Source organism: Opisthocomus hoazin, chromosome 12 (genome assembly GCF_030867145.1).
Source record: "Opisthocomus hoazin isolate bOpiHoa1 chromosome 12, bOpiHoa1.hap1, whole genome shotgun sequence".
NCBI lineage: Eukaryota > Metazoa > Chordata > Aves > Opisthocomiformes > Opisthocomidae > Opisthocomus > Opisthocomus hoazin.
The window spans coordinates 7,997,033-8,016,605 of record NC_134425.1 but is presented as its reverse complement, the minus strand read 5'-3'; the positions used below and the strand labels follow the sequence as shown (position 1 = coordinate 8,016,605).

The 19,573-nt window shown below is 37.8% G+C and overlaps 1 protein-coding gene across 1 annotated transcript in view; it reads left to right on the top strand.

Moving 5' to 3' along the window:
- CDYL2 (chromodomain Y like 2) overlaps positions 1–17,385 on the top strand; it is a 35,460-nt gene extending 18,075 nt beyond the window's left edge. The window contains exons 4-7 of the mRNA XM_075433940.1: positions 4,587–4,759; positions 9,432–9,642; positions 10,376–10,519; positions 12,791–17,385. Coding sequence (XP_075290055.1) covers positions 4,587–4,759; positions 9,432–9,642; positions 10,376–10,519; positions 12,791–12,949 — 687 coding nt within the window. The 3' untranslated portion in view covers positions 12,950–17,385. The remainder of the gene's footprint in view (positions 1–4,586; positions 4,760–9,431; positions 9,643–10,375; positions 10,520–12,790) is intronic.
- The last annotated feature ends 2,188 nt before the right edge of the window (positions 17,386–19,573 follow it).

Here is a 19,573-nt window from a genome sequence, read left to right as displayed (position 1 = left end):
TTTCCCAGCTCTCTGAATTCCCCAAAATGGAAGCAATATTGAAAGAAAAGGGCACCAAATGCCTTTTTAAATTTCCTACATCCAGTGAAAGGCACTAAAATAAGCTCTTAGAAATTTAATGAATTTTTTAAACATTTTATGATTGCAATATAAGGTGTCCTGTTAAAGAACTAACCAGATTATTTTCTTGACAGGATTAAAAAAATAAGCAGCTTCTGAGAAAGTGATAATTTTATTATATATTTGGGTTTCAGTAAAACAGTAAGTGAAGCATTAGGCCCGGTCTGAATTTATAATTCGATAGATTATCAGAAGCTAAATAACTGGCCCATACTGTTTTGTAAATATTTCCTCAGAAATTTTAGTCAAATGCATTTGAATAGAAATACTGTCCCCACAACTGAAAGTGAACTGAAAGAACATAAAAAAGCTAATTAAAAAAAAAGAATGGAATTGGAGAATAGTGCTATGGAGCCCTGCAAGTAGCAATATTTGATCTGGTCACTAGAGAAAGTAAAATTTACTTGGACAGATGCCATAGTTAGACCAAAATGAGGGAAGGTTTAAGGACTATGGAAGAGAGAAAAAAATGGAATCTGACAAAGAAATGTAACTAAAGACACATAGTATCTCTATATTTACAAACTGAATTCACTACAGCATTAAATGGAAATTTGTGCTTAAAAACAGACAGCAGTTCTGAACTAAAATTGTATTTACTTTACAGTACTGCAGTTTAATACACAGTCCTGCAACCCTACAGACAAACCATCTTTTTTATCTTTATTTTATTGTTAGTAGCTTTCCTCTAATCATATAAACATCTGTAGATAAATAGCCATACCCAGACAATGAATGAGGAAAGCCATGGTGCCCGGTGTTCAGAAGCAACAGTGGACAGTATGTAGGTAGGCTATAACTAGGCTGAGTGACAAGGTGACCGGGTGAACTTTGGACTGCACCAGCAAAGGAATCATGGCATAGAAGAAGGGAGTGAGAATTGACTTTGCTGGCAGTGGTGTATTCCAATGAGCCTCTGAGCACCTTTTGATGATAAAGCTAATGACCAACTTACAGATATTTAAAAATATAATGCTTTTTTGAGACTGAAAACACTCATAGGCCTTTGATACTGTTCTCCACGGCATCCTCCTGGAGACACTAGCTGCCCATGGTTTGGATGGGTGTACTCTTTGCTGGATAAAGAACTGGTTTGGATGGGTGTACTCTTTGCTGGATAAAGAACTGGCTGAATGGCCAAGTGCAAGGAGTGGTGGTGAATGGAGTTCAATACAGCTGGCGGCTGGTCACGGATGGTGTCCTCCAGGGCTCAATTTGGGGTCCGGTCTTGTTTAACATCTTTATCAATGATCTGGATGAGGGGATTGAGTGCTCCCTTAGAAAGTTTGCAGATGACATCAAGTTGGGCAGGAGTGTTGATCTGCTCGAGGGTAGGAAGGCTCTGCAGAGGGATCTGGACAGGCTGGGTCGATGAGCTGAGGCCAACTGTATGAGTTTCAACAAGGCCAAGTGCCAGCTCCTGCACTTCGGTCACAACCACCCCATGCAACGCTACAGGCTTAGGGAAGAGTGGCTGGAAAGCTGCCCGGTGGAAAAGGATATTGGGGTATTGGTTGACAGCCAGCTGAACGTAAGCCAGCAGTGTGTCCAGGTGGCCAAGAAGGCCAACGGCATCCTGGCTTGTATCAGAAATAATGTGGCCAGCAGGAGTAGGGACGTGATCGTGCCCCTGTACTCAGCACTGGTGAGGTCACACCTGGAGTACTGTGTTCAGTTTTGGGCCCCTCACTACAAGAAGGACATTATGGTGCTGGAGTGTGTCCAGAGAAGGGCAACAAGGCTGGTGAAGGGTCTAGAGAACAAGTCTTATGAGGAGCAGCTGAGGGAGCTGGGGCTGTTTAGTCTGGAGAAGAGAAGGCTGAGGGAGGACCTTACTGCTCTCTACAACTACCTGAAAGGAGATTGTAGCGAGGTGGATGTTGGTCTCTTCTCCCAACTAACTAGCGATAGGATGAGAGGCGATGGCCTCAAGTTGTGTCAGGGGAGGTTTAGAGTAGATATTAGGAAAAATGTATTTACTGAAAGAGTGGTCAGGTATTGGAACAGGCTGCCCAGGGAGGTGGTGGAGTCACCATTCCTGGAGGTGTTCAAAAAACGTGTAGATGTGGCACTTCAGGATATGGTTTAGTAGGCATGGTGGTGTTGGGTAGATGCTTGGACTCAATGATCTTAGAGGCCTTTTCCAACATATGATTCTATGATACATTATGGTTTCCTGGTGTCCGGTACAGATTTCTTTTGCTAGAAACAGTGAAGCAGTGGAAATAAATTTCCACTCCTGCTCAAAAATACTCTCCAAAACACTTGTCAAAGCCTTCTCATTTTCCACTATATCTGAGAAATTGACTCATAATAATGGACCTTTAATATCACCCTCTCCAAAACATTTATAAAACAGTGATAGCAGAATATTGTTTTTTTCCTACAAGTAGTATAACCTCTGCTCAGAAGTTCAGTATACTTTTAGATGGCTTTAGCCATCCAAATCAATGAGGGGTAAGAAAAAAAAAAGAGACAGGTTTGTAATGGTAATGATGCATTTGAAGGATAGCAGTGGTAACATCAAAGAGGTGGTACACATGCAAATATCACTGGAGGAAGGGGACTGGTAAAGAAACTTGCTGAGTGGAGTATCCTGTTGTGGCATCATACGTAAAGCAACACTCCTCATTGTATAGAAAAATGTGTGACTAATATTCTGATATTATTTATACATCCTCCTGAAGAAAAAGCAGATTTTGAGAACATTTAAAATAAACTAAGAGGACAGTCTTGCATTCACATGGAACTAGGAAAATCAAAATATGTATCTTTTATTATTCTAACACCTACCACCTTCTGAAGTTTTTTTTTTAACTTTGAACCAAGGTTTTAGGGCATTTTTTTCCTTTGTTTCCCCTTTCCAAAAAGTGCAGTATTGCTGTGTTTTTACAGTTTTTCTACAACAGTAAACTGAGATAGCCTCTGAGATTCTGAGAAGAAACAGTACTTGTAAAATAGCTGATGACATTTTTGTACCTGCACAAGAATTTCAAATACACTTCCAAATTCTGCTGCTTTTAATTACTTCACTTCCACCCACTGTCACATACTCGGTATTACAGGCGTTCTGAAGTGCACTTGTAAAAGTGAAGCATCTAGAAGTTCACCACCTGCTTTCTCATGTCCTGGTCTCAGCAGCCCGTAACAATCATTTGTGAGCAAACACAAACAGGGAGCGAGCAGGTGGCATTGCACTGCATGGTTTGGATGTTCGAGTTCAAGCTTGGTCTCACAAGCCACAGGGTTTCTGATAAAGGCCACCTAGAATGGTATAAACAAAACTTCTGTTCTGTGTTTAGGGACATTTCTTAAATGAGGCACTTCATAGATCAAAAGAATTTTTGGAAACAGAAAGTAGTGAACACAAATAATCACAGGCTAAAAATCTTGGGTTTCTCTCATGTGGAAATCATATTTAATTCCCCAATGACATTTTTCTATCTTTTACCTAAATTTACACTAAAAGCAAATCTTTTGGTACAAAAGAGAAAAAATTGACTTAACAGGACCCTGTGTATAGGAAATATTTTCACACATGAGTATGTTTAAGCATAGGAGGTGTCACACTAGATGAAATCATGGCCCTTGAAGTGAGGAGCAAACCACTAAAGAGAAGAGGGGAAGCTGAAATGGCTGAAATCAGTTACAGCTTACAAACTACCCTGAAATGTGACCAAACATGAAGTTACCCATCAGAAGGTCATGAAATAATATTTCCTTTTAAAAATCGTTGGGAAAAACACTTCTGCTCAGATGAAGGGACATTTTCTTACAATACCAACAGCTCAGTTCTGTACAGATTTTGATGAGGTTTGATTTATGGTGCAATTAATAGCTTGATCCAGTTGTAAATCAGAGTGTAAAAATGTCTCTCTTTCAAGTGGCTTTTTTGCTTTAATGTTTGTAGACTTTAACAATATCACTGACCACATAAAAATGAAGAATATATTTGTCATGTTGATGTATATGGTGTCCTCTTGTCCTGCCTTGCTCTGGTTCAAGTCATATAAACCAAAGTAGCTGAAGAACCGAAAACCGGGGTTTATAGATTTTGCTTACAACCTGTTAATAGGCTATTGTTGTGAAAACCGGGTTACTGAGGATACAGTGATGTACACTGAATATACACGATGAAAATAAAAAGCCGATGTTTGAAATTATTCAATTGCAATCAAATAGCATAAGCTAGCTAGAATTTCCCATAGAATAAGCAAAGAAAAGCCAAGTTCCAAAAGCTCTTTCAGTTAGTAAGCATCTACAAAGCACTTCCAAATATAAAATATTTTGTAAACGCTCAGTGTTATCATTTTAAGTATATTAAAATTATATAACTATATATAATTGATGTAAGTATTAATAGTGGCCAAAATTTAAGTCTCTCAAAATCAATAAGGTTTGTAAAACTAGGGAAATGATATTGCAACGGCATGCATGTCGAATTGTTTACTTTTCTTTATCCACAGATCATGAAGGAAGTTCGGAGAGCATTGTGCAATGCATCAGCTGATGACAGTAAACTCTTACTTCTCAGCGCAGTGGGAAGTGTATTCTGTAGTGGCCTAGATTACTCATATTTAATTGGCAGGTTATCCAATGACAGAAGAAAGGAAAGCACTAGGATTGCAGAAGCTATAAGGTGACCCAAGCTTACCTATGATCTCTAAATTATGAAATGCAGTGTGTGATTATAAAGATATTTATCAGGTCCAAAAATGTTGTATATTTAAGTGTTGATTGCATTCTAATTACAGTCCTACAAATTTGTTTAGTAACAAGAACCTTGGACCTTTCCTTATTAGAAAAGAAAGCACGTTTATTCCGGTGCTTATATCCATAGGGATTTATTTCATTCCACCTCTCTGTATTTAATATTTCAAATCATTCCTCCAAATTAAAATACTATTTTGTTGTTATTTTTCCAAATTAGCTATTGCTTCGTGTTCTAAAGCGGTTCCTAAAAGGCAGATATTTTACTTGTTTTAATGTTCATCATTTTAATGAATTTCAGTACAAATGGGAATCCATGGTTTACTCATATTCTGTTGAAATAGCAGTCTGCCACTGAATTTCAGAACCTTATTAGAAGGGTCTCCACTCTTTTCTTAAATTACTGAATATATATGTAAATGTAGTTTTATTTTCATAACGAAATTGTGACTTTCCTTATATATATCACATTACCTTAATAGAAATCCAGGGTTTATGACATGCAGTCTACAAATCAATCTGCACAATACATCACCAAATATTTCCATTACCACAAGGTATACTTCATACATATTTGGCAGATCTTCCCATCTAAACTGACATTACTCCACTAAAGCCTCTGATATTTCACCAGTCTGTACCAGGAGAGGGTTTGGTCCCTTTTTTAACTCCACTTCCTACAAATAAATACTATTCTTCTGAGAGCTTTAAAACTTTATGCAGCAATTCTATGAGGGAATATTAAAGAATTTGTTTTACAACAGATCTATATTTTGGATCTAGTAGTATAACACAAGATGAGGTTTAGTTGTTAGGTGCTGTATTAACCACCCAGTTATCTTGGTTACAACTATTGCAGATCAGTTTGGATTCTCAGTTGAATACTTTTGAAATTCTCAAAGTAGTAATTATTTTGAAAGAATTAAAAATGTACTTCTTAAATATAATAAATTATGACCTGTTTTTAAGACCCTAGCTATGCCTGAATATCACATGATATTTAAAAAAAGAAAAACCCTTTTAAGGACACATCCTAATTTATTAGTTTTTTTTAATGTGAGGGATTTTTAATAATGTGGAGCTAAAAAAAACACGAGGGAAGAAAATCACTATTCTTGTTTTAAAACACAGGCACACTCACTCCATTAGAAGGTACAAATTTAATATTATTCATGTAAATATTGTGTAGATAGGTATTGTTATATATGTGTACATTTATCTTCATACATTTAATATACAGGTATACTTGTCAATCCAGCATTTAAATGAGTATAAGCCAGGCTGTGATACTCAGTTTTTCCATCCTTGGACTCACAGAACACTGGAAATCCTGGTACAATATACTGCTCCCTGTCAAGAATGTCAGCTTCAGGCCCACTGGAAATAGATTTTTATTGTACTTCTGGAAACAATACACTACGTTTTCCATTTAGCACTCTTTGTGCTTTCCTTGAACAAAGGACTCAACTCATGGAAAATATACTGTAACAAGAGTATAAAAAAATGTACACTTTGCTTTTTCAGTGGTTAGGATGTCCTAAAGCACATTAACGGATCTCTGCCTCCACTGCTTTACATCAGGTTAGATGAACTATGAAAATGAATCAAAATCTCGATTACCATGTGTTTCCACTTTCTAAAGTATGGATCTTGTATACTGATCACAAGTTAAAACTGAAGTTTAAATACCCATCAAATCTTATCTCACATGAAGGATTTATTCATTTGGCCCCTGTGCCCATCCATTGCCTTCAGGGCTTGCAGCTCACAGATGCGTGGCACTGTAGCTTCTCTCCAGGTACCGACCATAGATCCATCAGCCTGAGCTGCCATCATCCAGACGTGTGTCTGGCATTGCACTCCTGGAGCAGGGAAAAGGTAGACAGACAGACTGCACTGCAGCTGTGCTTATGGGGCCTACAGAGCCCCGCAACAGAAAGACTCGCTGGAAGGCATTCCCAGCATCAGTCTCATGTCATCAGTCTGGCATCGTTATGTGACCTGATATATAAAATTCTGGGTGTGCTCAGAAGACAAAGAAGGACAAGTTTACTTGCTCAGCTTCTTTATAGCCTTTGACATATTTATGAGCCCTGATCTGCAACAAAAACTCTTCAACCATGCAGAATATCTGAGCATCCCAAAGTGTGTTCGATGGTCAACTTCCCAGATACCTGCTAGCAAAACCAAAAGCCTTCTGCCTGTAACATTTTTTCCTGTCTTTGAGTTTCTGGCTCTACTGTGCAGTAACAGTTACAATTTTAAGTCCTTTTCAAAGACTGCCTTGAATAGAAACAAGGATCTTCTAACCCAGAAACTACCTGTGTGAACTTGTGGTTCAGAGACATAGAAACATGCCGGGTTCTGGGTGCAAAGACAACTCACTGAAATAAATAACGTACCAAACAGGGAACCCAGATGAGTGGAGTGCTGGACACTGCAGCTTCTCTAGACAAAATGCAGGCATTTGTTCCCCTTGTAAGCTCCCAATAGTGTAGCCCTCCACTCCATCCTATAGATGGCATGTTCCATACCAGCCTGTTGTACCGTCATTTGTGCTCCCCATCCTTCCCTCATGACAGAGGCTCATTGTGTCTTCTCAATATTCTGTTCCACTCTCTCGCCATCTCCAGGTCCTCCCTTCCTTGCTCACTCATACGAAGATTTCACGTTTCCTTCAACCCTTCCCCTCCATTCATGTGTTGTGCTTTGTTCTTCCTTCCCATCATCTAACCATTTCCTCTCCACATCCCTAACTGCTTTTCCATATTCACTTCCAATCCCATTTATCACCACATGCTTCCTGCTTTTCTCCACAACACTGTTTTCTTCTGCCTCCACATGGTCCTCAAATCTGCTGCCACCATTTATCCATAGTTTGTTCTTTTTACCTGTCGTTTGTCACATTGCTGTTCCCATCTGTAGTCCTACTTGGAAGGCTTACTTGCTTAACTAATAAGGTTCTCAAAATTCTGGAACTAATCAGGTGCAGTGATCCACAGTCGCTACTCAACCATAAATAAACGAAGAAATAACAAGATAAGGGAACAGCAAACGAAAATGAACCACAAGTCTCCCTTGGCTTTGCTATCATCTAGAAAGAAATGGTCTTGAACAGACAAATACGGTATTCCTTACTTCACTCTCTTTGTCTTGCTGATGATCTTCTGTATTATTACTCACTGTGTGAACAGAGCTGCATCAATTCCCACGAGTCTTTTAATTTCCTATAATCAAAAATCAACTCCTTCCTAGATAGCCTGAAAAACAGAACTCATTTGTTGAATGTTTAATGCTGGATCACCTCAGACTCTTCATTTTTGTTTAAAATATAGCCAATGCCCTTATGCTTCAGTCCAATAAGACACTTATCTTCGGTATGTTTTCCACTTTTTGCCAAATTGGCACTCTAATCTGCAAGGCACACCTCCTATTCTCAGATACAGATGCCTAGGTCTCTTTGACCTCAGTGGGAGAGTTGCTGCTCATCAGAGGGCATATATGACAAAATTCTCTTTCCTAAAATCTGTCATCAAGGATGTACTCTAGATCTGATAAATACCCAGTGCAGGAACAGAATCTCCTCTTTTGTTTTGAATTTGATTTATACATGTCTCTTTTCTAAAGTAATTGAGCATCTCGTTTGCCTCCATATACCTGCGGTGCACTGCACTGCTGGAGCCCCTAATTTGCCCACAATTACACTCATGCTTTTTCCTAATTGGTGTATAGGCTGTTCCGTTCAACAGATGTCTTTCCACAGTTGCTGGTAGGTAACTTATTTTAAATACCTCTTCATTGTACAGAATTTAACATGTTCTAGTTCATTCATCCAGATGAATCTGATCGCATTTACTTCCCCATTATTTCCCATCGCTTCACATTTACTGTTGTAGGCAGGCAAGGGCATCTACTTTGTTGTGTCTTTATCAAAGACATTTGCAATGAAGACCCAACAGATCACTCGCCTAATTCTTTCTCTATTCGAACATTTCTCTCTCTCTCTCTGACTCTCCCTTGTGGGTCTTGTTCTTTCCGCTGGTGTGCCATAAACATTTACTATCTCCCAATCTGTTGATGGGACTTGCAGTAACCTTTGACATAGGATCTTAAGAGAACCTTTTGAAAAAAATAAATCTTCAGCAATCCACCTGTGAGTTTCCTGTCTTCCACACTATAATATTTTCATCAAGTTAGCCAAACCAGATCGTCAGAATCCATACTAGCCATTGTGGAGCAAACTGAGAAGCGCTGTGTGTACAAACTCATGAGTTACTGGTCCAGAAGTAAAACTAATCCTAACCAAACCATTCTGCAAAAAGGACAACAGTCAGTGCATTCAAATTAATCCTTCATATACAACATATACAAAATTATTTAATATCCCAGGTACGCAGAAAGATTAAATAACTAAATATGAGCAAAATTTTCCATGTGCAAACTAGAAAGTATCTTGCAATTCTGACCTCATAAACTGGGCCAGGGCATTTATTGTGTTCATCTGTGGTTCTAATTTGTTTTCAGATTAAGTACTTTAAGCTTGGGTATTTATCTAAGTGTTACTTCTGTATTCGAGATCTTTCTTTTATTTTTTATTTTAGGGATTTTGTAAAAGCTTTTATTCAATTTAAGAAGCCAATTGTGGTTGCTATCAACGGCCCTGCTCTTGGGTTAGGAGCTTCTATTTTACCACTATGTGATATCGTTTGGGCAAGTGAGAAGGCATGGTTTCAGACACCATATGCAACAATCCGACTCACTCCAGCTGGCTGCTCATCATACACATTCCCACAAATTCTGGGTGTTGCACTGGTAAGGTTTTCCTCTTCATATTGCTGAAGAACCTTTCTTAAATTCATGCTCTTCTTTCTCTCTTTAAAAAGTAAAACAGAAAACAACTGCTTCTCTTTATTGCCATGAATGCAGATGAAATCTGTGGAAAGCTCATCTAATTCCACTAATTTCTTATCACAGTGACCTCAGAATTCAATATATTAGCCGTGCTGAACACAAAAAAGATTGAGCATAGGTTGAAAAAGCAAAGATTGTCAAGATCATGGTAGAAAAGGGGAGAAGCACATTAGCAGAATAATGTTGCAGAGTACTTGTCTGTATTGTGTTAGCATTGTGCAGTAACAGAGCAAGATACTGCTCTCTGCTCTCTGAAGGCCATCTATACTCATTCCAGTAAGGTTGCGTAGCTTTTACCAGTATAACAAAGCAGAATTTGCTCCACAAAGTATTTCATCCTAGGTTGTGTGACTCTTGGCACAGCATCACTGTATCGCTGACAGTTACTCTTGTAAGATCAGCAATACAGATTCATCGTGAATGCCAGCACATTTCTCTTAAATTAAACCCATGCTGTGCTCTGGCCACCTGCACAATCCTTAAATAGCTACCGAAACTCCTTTTGAAGTATATTGCAGTATGGAGAGATACAGGAGACCATTTGTAAATTTAATCTTGAAAATAGCAGGCAAGTATGGAAATTTTTTTAAGGGAATTATAACCCAAAATCACAAGTAATCTTTTGGTTTCACAGGCAAATGAAATGTTGTTCTGTGGAAGAAAGCTGACAGCACAGGAAGCCTGCAGCAGAGGACTGGTGTCACAAGTATTTTGGCCAACAACATTTAGCCAAGAAGTGATGCTACGAGTGAAGGAAATGGCATCCTGCAGTGCAGTGGTAAGGAATCAAACTCCTTTGTGATTAAATTACATTTCACAGAGGCAAGGTGTGCTCCCAAGGCTCATCACATCAGAAAGGTGGGTCCTCAGTTTCCACAACCATACCTGTGGAAGAGGGCTAACAACAGAAAATATAAACAGGGATCAGTGAGCTCATGGAGTTTCCCATTTTTCAGGGGCATGGAGGGTTGTTTACTTTCCCCATCTTCACATTTATTCAGTATGAGTGGAACCTCCTTGCCTCAGATTTTGAAAGGGGATTTTAGCACCGGTTTCCTTCACGAAGGTGGAAGAGTCTGAAACTATACAACTGTACCAGGAAATCTCTGTAGGGCCAGTAAGAAAATATATTTGCCTTTCACGTTGTCCTGGTCTACTACGTTTCAGCTGAGTCTGCCTTCTTTTCTGCACCTGCATAGTTCCTGATTCTGCAAAATGTTCTACACAGTGCACCAGAAGGGTAGGATAGTGCCAGCTAACCTCTGCTGTGAAGGAGAGCTGAGATCCACACACAGAGGGGTTTGAACACAGCCTGGTCACGGTGTGTTATAACTTTCCTTTTGTGTACATAAAAGTGGAAGGAAAATCCGTTCCTATTTTTACTTCCTAAGATTTTTTCCCTTCAGGCAGATAGACTCAGATACACTAGTCTGAGCACATCCTTGTTTAAAAAAAATGCAGTGAAGAAAGTGATAGTGGCTGCAATAACACTGCACGACCTGAAGCGCAAATTGTTGCAGTTTGTTGCCATACTTCCTATGCCTGAAACTGTCTTAGCGTCCCTCAGTTTCATTTAAAAGATCCATTGTAAAAGAGAAGGTAGAGACACGGGAGATTTTTAATTAAATGAAGTGTAGATTAGATCTCACAAAAGACATTCAGAATGAAACTCACTGGAAATGTAGCATAAGCTTATTTGATCATGCTGATATAATGTGTATTATATGAGTTTGGAAAACCTCTGGGCCTTACTGTGAATTCTTCCTTCCTGTGCTGTTACTGACTGCCAGTGAAATTTCCTCTGGAGACCTGTTGGGAAGACTGGTGCTAACTTGTGGACAAAGATGAGAGTTAAAACTGTCAAAGACTAGATTTACTCTCTGAAATCCTAAATGCAAATCAGGCTGAAGTCACAAAAACAATTAAAAAGATGAGCTCATCCAAGCTCACTGTGGCTACTTGTTCACAAACAGACCAAAAAAAATACACAGGCCCCGCGATTTGCAATTAGCACCATTTACTCAGTTGAAGAGAAGTGTTATTTTGGAATAGCACTGTTGTAACCTAAACCAGATAGGAACTGGGCTTAACATGTAGGTGTTGACAAAGCTGAGTGTAGTGTATGCGGCTCCCTTATCATAAACACTATTAGTTTACATTAAATCTTCTGCCCCAAAAAATCAATAAATCAATTATTAGTCATTTTCTTTGACTAGTTGGGTTTCTTGTGAGATACATAGTGGTGTTACATATTGCAAAAAGAATTTTAAAGGAAGCAATCTCATTGTGTCTAAAAATGGTTCTGGGAAAAACAAGCTGAACTGTGGGAGCAACCATGGACCTGCTGTTCATGCCTTCAAGAACTTAGAGCGATTACTAAGGGCTTGCGATAGGACTTTCCATTGTAAAAATCTTGGGTGATTTTTTATGACTGCTTGTATATACTCCAGAACACAGTCACAGGGTGCTTGTTTTTCTTAACACCCGTCTTTTATAAAATATTTCACTTTTATAAAACTTTAAGTAAATAAACTTCCGAAGATATTTTGGTATTTGCAGGAAAGGCCCTTTCATATTCATTTCTGTTTTGATAAGGAAATGATGCATAAGGGAAAATTGTTAAAGATGATGGACATCCACGTTTGGGTTTCCAACTTCTATAACCTTAAAGACTACCTTCCAGAACACAGGTAGCCAGCATATCATGCCTCACACATTTTCATTTCAAGGGATCGCATTTTCAACAGGAGAGAGTTCAGCTCCTTCTGGTGCTTCATGGCAGACCTTCAATAAGCTAAGGCAGTTCAGAATCCCTCATTCCTTTTAAAAATGTTGGCACTAAGACATAAACGTCGGAAGTCCTTAATTCTTAAAGATGCTGACTATCGGCAAATGGAGTTATGGCTGTAAATTAAATCTGATTTCTGTGCCAAAAGGAGTTATTTAGATTGTAAAACAGAGTCAGTAGTATAAAAATGCTGTTCACGCCATTATCCATAATAATTTTGTCAGATCCGAAATAAAATACTGAGCAATATTGTGGCTTTAGGTACTGGAAGAGTCCAAATGTCTGATGCGGAGCTTCCTGAAATCCGGACTTGAAGATGTGAATGAGAAAGAGTGTCAGATGTTAAAACAGCTGTGGAGTTCTTCCAAAGGACTGGATTCATTATTCAGCTACTTGCAAGACAAAATCTATGAAGTCTGATGGCTTGGCCTAAGTCAAAGAGAAAATGTTCCACTCACGAACAGAGTCAAACATTACCTGTGTTTGAAAAGCAGAGGCAATGCATCGTGGAGGAATTTGTGACAGTGTATCCTAATACATATGGTTGTGTCGATTTCCTTGTGAGCTACACAGCTGCTTGTAGCTGGTTTGATTTTGTGTAACCGAGACATAGGCAGGCTTGTTCAGTGCACATAATCTCTACAGAGGGCTGCATCTTTCACATGCTCGTGCAGATAAAAGTATACATTCCATGTGCTGAGAAGCACCACTGAGGCCCAGTAAGGCACACCATCTGTAATGATTTATTTTGTCTGTCCTTCTTAACTTATTCTTGCTGTTGCAACACATCTGAGCTGACATAGGGGGCTGAATCTAAAAACTGGGTCAGCACAATATTTTGTAGACCCAAACACCATACTTTTTAGAAATATTTTAATTATTTTTTTCTAAGTTCTAACAGTGTAATGGAAAAATCTGATAATTTATATGTATAATATGTAAAGTTTTTAGTTTTACAAAAACTACTAGGATTTTTTTCTTTGTTGAATTTATTTAACTTATTTATTTTGTGTTCATATTCAGCTGTTTATTGACCACAGATCTTATTTTCATACGTCCCTTTACTGAATTAATGGCATCACATGAGAATGCAAACACATTTTTAACAGCAAATTGTGTAGAAAAATAAAGAATATATAGAAAACACACCAAATGCTGTGGGCAGTAAAAGAAACAGCCACGTGCATGCTCCTCTATGTGCAAAGTTGTACAAAAAATGTATGAAATAGATTCATTTGCCAGGGTTCAGGGGAAAAAAGCGGATTCTGAAACAGTGAGTCCCCCCCTAAGTCTCTCTTCACTTTCTGCCTTCTTGAGGAGCATTGAAGGGCTTGCCAACAAGATGCTTCATTTAAGTTTACTATAGTCCTGTTAGCCGGATGTCAGTAACAGGGTGAGCGGTGCCGTTATGTGGCATCGTACTGTTTTTCAGGTTTAAACATCCCCTTTTGGTCTGAAGTCTAAAAGCAAATCCTTATGAGCCTTAGTCTAGTTGCCTGATTCCTCAGGTGTGAGATAATTTCTGCTCTGGAGGCCTTTGGGTGTGGGCCAGCAGTTCATACAAGGTGCTAGGTATTGAACTAAGTGGAGGGAGAGGTTTTGTTTTGCTTTTCCCAGCTCTCCACATCTGGCCACCCCACCATCTGTTACAAGAACTTCTGGCTATCCGTAAAAGCAGTCTACAATAAACGACAAAAGTCCAATCTGCTATTTTAGAATGTGATCCTAGTATTTTTCAGTGACACTGACTGACTTCTGAACACTGGATCGCTCTCATTTCTTTCTTGCTAGTAAGGCAATTAATATGGAAATAACACAAGCATGCTCTGTGACTTCACCTGCCATTTTAGTATGCCCAAATTAAAACCTCTTGAAGCAGAAGCTTTGCACATTTGTTTGCTTTGTAATTTGTGCACTTGCTCTCCATCCTTGAGCTCAGTGACTTCGTTATGGTTTAAACCTCTGCAAATGAGGCTGCTGGGTTTTCTCCCTCCCAGTATTTCCATGAAGAGTTTCAACAAAGCCTTTGTAAACTTAACAAACAAGTGATTATAGTAAACAGTAGGCTTCAACACATTAATACAACATTTCTTTTTCCACAAATAATTAAAAGTGCTGTTTCTACGGCCTAATTGTACCACTTAATTTTAAGGAAATCATTACCTCAAAGGCAGAAGTTCTCATGGAAATTCTTGATTAAAAAGACAAAATCTGGCTTCTAGTTAGCCCGTTTTAAATGTTTTCAAATAAACTTACCAAGACAACTAACTTACTTTTAAATGTCTGAAACAGAACTATTTCAATAACTATTTGAAGTGATGGATGCACCACTTGTTTTAAACTAAAACTTGCTTATTTCCACAACCTGCCAGCGATGGCACAGAGCGCATGCAGAAAATCTTGGCTGGATTAAGGCCATAGGACCCCCTACCATGCCAGTGCATGCATGTGCGTCACCTGTACGGCAGTCCCATTAAAATGAGAGGGATTACTCAAGTGAGAACCACTCACATGCATATGTGTTTGCACAATCAGGCCTCCAGCGTATGACTTCAGAAGAAAAAAAAGGAAAAAAAAAAAAAAAAGCAATGGAAAGTACCATGATTCCTGAATTTCCTTTATTTCCTTTATTCCCGTCCAGAGAGCCATAACTCCTAGTCACGTGTTAATAAGACAGTAGGAAGTTTATTTCAATACTATGCTTGGTTTTTGTAGATAAATATAGAAAAATTGCTCAGCAATGTGAAGGTATGCTTTCCATATGAGATTTTCAGAGAAGACTCGTAAATTGTTAGACCTTTAAACTGCATCATTTCATCTGAATTTTCAGATATCTGTATCTTAGCATTTTTTATGACAAAGGAATGGTTGAAATACATTTTCTATAATTATTTTTCCATTAAAGCAAGTGCTAACCATAGTTAACATTTTTAATTATTCATATCTATACAATTACAATCTAGTTTTCATGGAATCTATTTTCCCTTCAAAAAAAAAGTAATAACAGTGTCTAAAGTTTCTTTTCCAGTATTTAAAGATCAGAATCAATTTTCTCTTGTGTTTCTGTCCTTACTAGGTATTCAGATATCTAGATGTACTGTACATATTAGTCTGGGTACCTTTACTAATATTCACAGTATTTAAGATTATAAATGCAATTTGTTGTTAAGTATGTTATTTTATTCTTGTGTAAATTGTTTTGTACAATCTTTAAAAATCTACAGTTTTGCATTTGTAGATATTAAAGGTAAGCAATTTATTTTGTGTTGTCCTGCATGTATATTTTTGCTGTAGATAAGTGTTGCTTAGTTTACTATTTCAGTACATTTCTGTTTAAATGAATAAGCTTACAAACTTTAATACAGTATATATTTTCAGAATATAAACTTTTATATTTCTGTGGTAGGTTAGGGTATGCGTTTTAGGCAATCTTTTTCACTACTATTAACTGTTCTTTTAATCTATAATATAATGGTTTTGTGCCAATAGTTTTTCCTTAGAATAAAATGCTCTTTTAATGTTAGGGATAAACAACAATTTTGGTTGGGGTTTGTTTTATTTTGGTTTTTTTATTATTATTATTTTGCCAGCCTTTACAGTTTTAAATGTAATTTATAAATGTATTGCATTTGTGAATAAGCCTTACCATTAGGTATAAGAAATCTTTAAAGCTACATAATTGCTTATGTAGTACTAAGGACTTCCCCAAATAATTGCTGTAAGAAAGTTAGCAAATCGAGTACAGGGCCTTAAGTTTTTCTTGTGAAAAGGATAATACGGGTTGTTTGTTTTGAACAACATAGGTAGACTTGTCAGCATGGGCTTTGTTATATATAAACTGTGCATTTGTGCTCCCAACCACGGTAGTTTAATCTCAGGCTTTGTGTGGCTGGGTCTATAAAAGTCAAATCTGGCTAAAGCCAGCGCTCTTTAGGAGACACTAAAGAAGTTTACATAAGAGACTTATAGACAATCTTAATCATAGTACATTTGGGTACTCCGTATCCTAGATGTGTTATCTGTGTCTGCCCAATTAACCATATGTTTTAAGCCATATTAAATCTCTTTACTGCTACTTTAAATACTACATTGAAAGTCATTCACTAGCTTGCTTACTCACAGACGGGATTTCAGTTTTTAGTGAATAAAAATATTATGCCTTCCATAAATCAAAGGACCAAAGAATTGCATTATTCTAACAAAGCATTAGTTCCTTCACCAGTGAACTAGTTTGACATTTGTACTGAAGATCAGATAGTCTCTTTCTGCTACAAACACTGCATTCTCATCCACGCCAAGCGTAAGGGGAAAAGACTTATCCACTGACCTATTGGGAAAGGAGTGACGTTCAGCTAGGATGGCATGTCTATTGGTAAGGCTTATTACCAAACCTCTGAGATGAAGCAAAGAACCAAAAATTCGCAAATTATGTCAATGTAAATTTATTTTCAGAACTTGCACAAATAATGAATTGTAGAACTCTGCAAATTAGGCCCTTAAGTTATTTTGTCAGAACACCATGGAACAGACTAAAACAGTTTCTACTATTTGTAATGATGAGTACATATTATAATATTATAAGGGTACAGGCACCCCTATATCACAGTGTTGTAAATATTTTCTGAAACTGGTACAGTACTGAGAGACTTGTATCTTCTGATATATCAAATATTGACTGTCTAGATCAAATTGTACACAATTTATTTGTTGATGGTCCTGTAACTAGTGTATGGACACATTTCTGGGTGCCTTAGAAGTTGTATTTTTCATGTGTGTTAATATGCAGTATTTATACATTGTGAGAAGCTGCTTTGAATAAAAACATTGAAACTTCATTTCAGTGCAGTGATTTCCAGTTTTACATAATCAGAGTGAATATGATAAGTAGTAGCCACAGACCGTTGTATTATTTCTATGATAAAGCTATTCATGGACTCCTGTCTTTCAAAAGAAATCAGGCATACAGCAGGCTTTTTAAAAGAGAAATTAAAGTTAAAACCTTTTTTTTCAAATGGCAAAAACTAGGGCACTAAAAGGCACTGCAGTAAGAAGTCTCTGGAATCATTCATCATGATCCATCTCATTTGTCATTTCATGATCAAATCCAATAAAACCACTGAGAACTGTCTTATAAATACACTTCTAGGACACCTTCTCCACCATTATCTCTTTCACTGTTTGATAGGTGCACGTCACCTAAAGGGTATCTGCCCAGAACCGACTACTGCACACAGTGTTTCAGCTCCACATGAGGGAATTTGATTCTGAAGTGGTATTTGCCAGGGAGGCCAAGATTCAGCCCAGAAATCCCTTGGTGTGGTGTGGAGCTGGATCACCCTCTGGTCCTCCTACATGACTGTAGACTGCAGTTCTTCCATGGGGTCTCTTGTATACAAGGTGATCGCTTGGCTGTAGCATCCATGAATGCGATTTCCAAGCATGTATCTCCTATGATTAGAAGAGTCACTAAATTACTTCTGCCTGGGGCAGAAAAGAAAGGATATTTTTACAGGGAGCCAGTGTTAGCCAAACCACATATACAACAAGGTCTGAAAAAATCACAGCATCTCAGAATGGTAGGGGTTGGAAGAGACCTCTGGAGATCATCTAGTCCAACCCCCCTGCTAAAGGAGGTTCACTTACACTCAATTCAAAGGACAACAATTATGTTCTAGCAAATATATTTGTTAGCTTTAAACTGAGAGACAATGTTAGTAAAACTGTGGCCAGCTATTTAGAGCAGGGGATTGAGCAATTTAGTCTTGCTTCATCATTAACAAATCCAATTATTTATTGTGGCAACTCGTGTCAAGAATTAACTTATTGTAGCTTGGACTGGACTGTAAACAACGTGCACATGATGAACAGAGTATGGCACCTTTCTTGTCTGATGTGTTTATTGATAAATTTTGGTCTTAACATAGATTGCCAACAGTTCAATTTTATTTTAAACTACTCATTTTAAAGGAAAGCAAAATTATTTAAAATTTTTAAATCCATCCAAATACAATAAGTCAAGGTTTTTTAAAGCAAGATAAATGTTAGTCCTTGTTGCTCTAAATGAATATACCAGCAAACTATATGGAAGAGGAACCACTAAGTATATATGAAGAAGGTGTACAAATTTAAGCAGACAAAAGACTAGTCTGTGAATTGCATGTAGAGAAGAACAGGCGGGTATTAATCCCACTTAAGATAAAAGAAGTGCTCAAACAGGTCAAAGCTCTACACAAACTAAGACATGCCATTTCTCATTTTGAGTTTTGAATAACACACAGCAACAATATTGCACATGTAAAGAACAAGAGGTTTTGAAACAAATGAACAGCAAATGAAAGCATATGAGAAAAATGGACATCATTTTAGGACTGGGAGGGTTCAAAGCAAATCAAGTCTCAGAAGTTGGACTAGGGGGCCCTTTGGTTGAGGAGGAAAAAGTCAGAGGGTGAAATTCTGGGCCTATGAAGTTCAGGAATTCACCTCTCCCTGGTGCCTTGTTTTTTATGAAACCCCCTCAGAAGAGTATAAAATGTAGTAAAACATAACGTATCTGTTCACGACTCTGATGTCTGACTTACCCTCAAAACCAATCTACAGGCAGAGCATGGAGAGAGTTTCAAATTACTAAGAAAGCCAGAGTCACAACCCGCTCTAGAATTCAAACCATTTGAACTGTGCTAGCACCACTTTGTTTCAATTTATACACTTTCCTTGGTTTTACAATATTTGCTCATTACAGATATATAATAAAAATAGAACCGTATAGAACTTTGTTGAATTCCAGTTATTACGTCCATCTGGCTTGACACAATAATTTTCACCAAGAACTGTCAAAAGTACTACAGGAGAAGGAAGGGAATTTTCATTTCAGGAAAAGGAAACAGTTTATCATTTAGTAGGGCATAAATTAATTTACACAGAGCAGGAAGCAAAGACCAGAAATGCACAAGAAACAAGAGTTTTATACAAAGTCTCTACTAGTGTAAAAACAAAGTTTCTGCTACGTACTGCTTACAGAGGAACATCTAAACATGTGCATAATCT